General features: G+C 48.3%; 1 protein-coding gene across 4 annotated transcripts in view; it reads right to left on the reverse strand.

Moving 5' to 3' along the window:
* The window catches only part of LOC125034335 (calsyntenin-1-like), a 267,852-nt gene extending 264,131 nt beyond the window's left edge, over nt 1-3,721 (reverse strand). For all 4 annotated transcript variants that reach the window (XM_047626146.1, XM_047626145.1, XM_047626144.1 and 1 more), the window contains exon 1: nt 3,532-3,721. In XM_047626146.1, coding sequence (XP_047482102.1) covers nt 3,532-3,619 — 88 coding nt within the window. In that variant the 5' untranslated portion in view covers nt 3,620-3,721. The remainder of the gene's footprint in view (nt 1-3,531) is intronic.
* Between the last annotated feature and the right edge of the window lie 852 nt (nt 3,722-4,573).

Below are 4,573 nucleotides of genomic sequence, written 5' to 3' on the forward strand. Positions count from 1 at the left end.
CTCGAAGGTGGAGGGCGGAGATTTGAGGGCAAAACTCGAGGAAGGAAGGATAGTAGGAGGAGGAGAAAGATTGAATAAAGATTGAATAATGGGATCACGAAGAAGGAAGGAGAACAGGAATATGAGGAAGGAAGGAAAGTAGAAATGGGAGGAAGAAGAAAAGGGGTGCGAGGAAGGAGGGAGGAAGGAAGGGAGGGGAATAGGAGTACGAGGTAAGCAGGAAAAAGAGAAGAGAGAAGAGAGAAGAGAGAAGAGAGAAGAGAGAAGAGAGAAGAGAGAAGAGAGAAGAGAGAAGAGAGAAGAGAGAAGAGAGAAGAGAGAAGAGAGAAGAGAGAAGAGAGAGAAGAGAGAAGAGAGAAGAGAGAAGAGAGAGAAGAGAGAAGAGAGAAGAGAGAAGAGAGAAGAGAGAGAAGAGAGAAGAGAGAAGAGAGAGAAGAGAGAAGAGAGAAGAGAGAAGAGAGAGAAGAGAGAAGAGAGAAGAGAGAAGAGAGAAGAGAGAAGAGAGAGAAGAGAGAAGAGAGAAGAGAGAAGAGAGAAGAGAGAAGAGAGAGAAGAGAGAAGAGAGAAGAGAGAAGAGAGAAGAGAGAAGAGAGAAGAGAGAAGAGAGAAGAGAGAAGAGAGAGAAGAGAGAGAAGAGAGAAGAGAGAGAAGAGAGAGAAGAGAGAGAAGAGAGAAGAGAGAAGAGAGAAGAGAGAGAAGAGAGAGAAGAGAGAGAAGAGAGAGAAGAGAGTGAAGAGAGAAGAGAGAGAAGAGAGAGAAGAGAGAGAAGAGAGAAGAGAGAAGAGAGAAGAGAGAGAAGAGAGAGAAGAGAAAGAAGAGAGAGAAGAGAGGCAGAGAAACAGAGTGAGAGGTGTCTCGAGGAGGAACTTGCGAAGGCAGACGACGAAGGCAAGACGAAAGCTATAATTCAAATGGGAAATTAGGTGGCCGAGGAACTGCTGATGCCGAAGCGGAAACTTGTGATGAGTTATAGGTGTTCTCCGAGAGGCGGGATTTCGTCGCCGCCTGCTAAAAAGGGAGAATAGAGGAGTAAGGGAGGGGCAGTGACAAGGGAGGGAGGGCGCAACGAGGGAGACAGTAAGACAAAGACAGACAGAGAAAAAGGGCGGGTAAGAGAGAGAAAAAGAGGGGAGTGAGAGAAAGAGAAAAAGAGGGGAGAGAGAGAAAGAGAAAAAGAGGGGAGTGAGAGAAAGAGAAAAAGAGGGGAGTGAGAGAAAGAGAAAAAGAGGGGAGTGAGAGAAAGAAAAAGAGGGGAGTGAGAGAAAGAAAAAGAGGGGAGTGAGAGAAAGAAAAAGAGGGGAGAAAGAAGGCGAGTGAGGGAGTGAGTGTGAGACAGAAAAGGGGGGAGGGAGAGAGAACGGGGGAGACAGAGACAGTGAGGCAAAAAGAGACAAAAATAAAAACAAAGAGACAAACAAAGAGAGAGACACACAGACACAGTGACACAGACAGAATAAAAGCCAAGACGGATGGGCGACACAAGGCCACGCTGTCCCACGTTAAAAGACGGCATTCCTGAGACGCGACAAAGCTCTCTGTACGCCCTTCCGGACAAACGGAATCCTGGACAAATTCGCCTTACAAGCACGCCCACTCCACTCCCCCCCCCCCCCCACACACACACACAACAACACCCCCACTCTTATCCTTCCCCCTTTTTCCCTGCCTCCTTTCCCTTTTCTAGTCTTCCTTCACTCCCGTTCCTACTTCTCTTATCCGCATCTCAATTCTCTATTCTCCTGCCTCCTTTCTTCCTTTCTTTTCTCCCCGTTTCCTTCTTCTCTTACCTCTCCCCCTGCCTTCCTCCAGTCCCCCCCCCCCCTTTCTCCCCCTCCCTCATCCCTTCCCCTCCCCGCAAAGCAAAACGTCAACTCGCAAGCGCTCCTCTACCTCATAAACACGCAAAAAAGATAGAAAAAAAAAAAAAAAACAGCGCCAATTCGCACACCACCACTCGTAATTCGCACCTTATGCCCACCCGCCCTGTGACCTGTCGGGAGCAACGGACCCCCCCGGGTTGCACCTGACAGGTATATAGCAGGTAATAAAGAGGAAATTCACAATTTAAAAAACAAAAGAAAACGTAAAAAAAAATACATTCCAAAAGTCTCGAAAGGGATAGAGGCAAGAGAGGGGGAGGGGGAGGGGGAGATGACAGTTTATTATAGCAAGGAGTGTTCAAAAATCTTCCACCTTTTTTTTACGCCGTCTTCAAGAGCTCCAGAATGGCCTGGACGCAACTGCCCGCGCCGAGTGCTGTGTATGAGCGACTTCATTTTTCAACACGTGTCCAAAGAGATAGGCTTTAAATAGGTTGGCATTTTTGTTACATTCGTGTAAATAATATAACTTGCGGTATAGAGAGCCAGTGATATACATTTAGCTATCCAAATAGGTAAGCAAACCAAACAAAAAATAAGCAAGATAAAAAAAAAATATGTATATATAACACCTAATGAAATGCCCACAAATTCTAGCTACTCATTCTCATCAAGTCCTCCCTCCTTCCTTCCTTCCTTCTCTCTCTTCCCTCCCTCCCTTACCTTCCCTCCTTCCCCAACGTACACCTTTCTCTACCCACTTTTACCCCCTACCCCCTCCCTAACCCCCCCATCCCGACCCCCACCCCCAAAAGGCGCCAGCGAGGAGCCATCAACATACAGCATGTGTGTGTGCTAGCCATCGACGTCGACATTCCTGAGCAAATAAGTCATTCTAGCGGAGAGTCGAGCGAATCGATACACACAGCAGAGTGGCGGCCGGGCTGGTTGGTGGCTATGGTTGTCGGGTTGTGCCGCCGCCGCCGCCGCTGTTGCCGCTACACTGCCGCTGCCAGACATCACAAAACAACCAGAAAAGGAGAAAGGGTTATAGCCCATGTCGATAGAGCTGTGGGGGCGATTTTTCTCGCATGTGGTGTGGGAGGCCGTGCGGCGATCTACGTAACGCGAGCAGAGGGGATACTCGCGTGTTTTTCCCTCGCCTCTCCTTTCCATTAAAAAGAAAAACAAAATGTTTCGGCGTTTCGCGAATTGAAGCGGGATTGGGTTCAGATTTTAGACGGTTATGCAATCGCCTTCCATCCATCTCGCGAAACTAAAATCCTCATCAACACTACGAAGCGTCGACAGACACACAAACCCTCGCCGGACCGTACAAAGTGATCGATTAACGGGGCACGAAGGATCGCTTAATCCCATTAAAACACCGAAAAGGCAACCTACGCCCTACGAGAACCCGCCAGGTAGGTTAGGGTAAGGGTGTGGGTAAGGTCAAGCTCCTAGTGTCCGTCCCTCCCCATGTGAGAGCCGCCTGACCTTACCTTCCCCCTGGGTGACCTTCCCTCCCCCCCTGGGTGACCCAACGACCGAACGACCACCCAGGTGCCCCCGTGGCTCCCCCAGGTGGCTTGCCCCGAGGTCCTGCAGCCCTTCGGAGGGAGGGACAGGCTCCAAAGGCGAGTGTGAGGGCAGGTGTCCCCCTCCCCCAGGTGAGCGCAGCCTAACATGGCGAGCCTGTGCTGCCTCTTACCTGAATTCTCTGAAGATATTACTCCGGCCACCGTCACAGATAGGATAATCCAAAGAGACTTCATCGCTCCTGATTCACTCACACACATAAAAATTTATATTTAAGTTCCCTCAAAGGGATAAAACACACAAACCAAACACGGTTTGGTCAGACGGCACGAGCGCACCTCCTCACTCCTCCAACTCACACTGAGAAATGCTCGCCTCAAGACTGCTCGCGTGACGTCATCGACAGCGCGCGTGCTGATTGGCGGAGCGGGGCGAGCGACGTCATGGATTTCCCGAGCGCTCATTGGCCGCCGTATCCGTGATGTCAGATAATCGACCAATAATTCCTGGACGCGCCAAATACAAATGACCCCGGGATTGATTTTTCCCGCCGTGTCACATGTCACTTTAACGATAACGAATTATGCAAATTGCGGGGAGAAGACCGCGACTTTTGTAATGATGACCTAAGGTACAAACGCCCCAAAGAGGATATTCATTTTTCACAGACTGGAGAATGTTATCGACAAACCCCGCGTCCCGACAATGATCTTGAACTACACCAATGGCTTGTAACTGCTCACCGATGGTCAATTTTCTGCTTCCTTCCCTTATGCCTATTCGAGATAAAGGGCCGTTTGACTTCCCAATATGCATGGGAAAAACATAATGAGCTTTCTTGCAAGAATAACAAACGCGTCAGTATAATTCCGTCGTTCGCTGTGCGCCTACTTTTATGCAACTTCACTCTTGCATGCTAATTCACCTCCCCCTATCTCTTCCCTCCCTCATTCGCTTTTTTTATTTTTTTTTTCAAATCCTCTCTTGCATTCCTGCATTCCAGCCCTACTTTTTTCTTTTTTTTTAAAGTGATTTAATTTTCATCAAACTTATCAAACCGAACATTTTATATATTCAGTTCCGCTTTCATCTTTAATCGATTCAGTAGTTCGCTTAAACTTTACTTTCATCTCTCTCTCTTTGTATCTCGTTCCCTCTGTTATCGAATTTTATTCTGATCCATCTATCTTTACCTCCCCTTTTAAACCTATTCC

The sequence above is a fragment of the Penaeus chinensis genome, chromosome 17 (assembly GCF_019202785.1).
Source record: "Penaeus chinensis breed Huanghai No. 1 chromosome 17, ASM1920278v2, whole genome shotgun sequence".
NCBI lineage: Eukaryota > Metazoa > Arthropoda > Malacostraca > Decapoda > Penaeidae > Penaeus > Penaeus chinensis.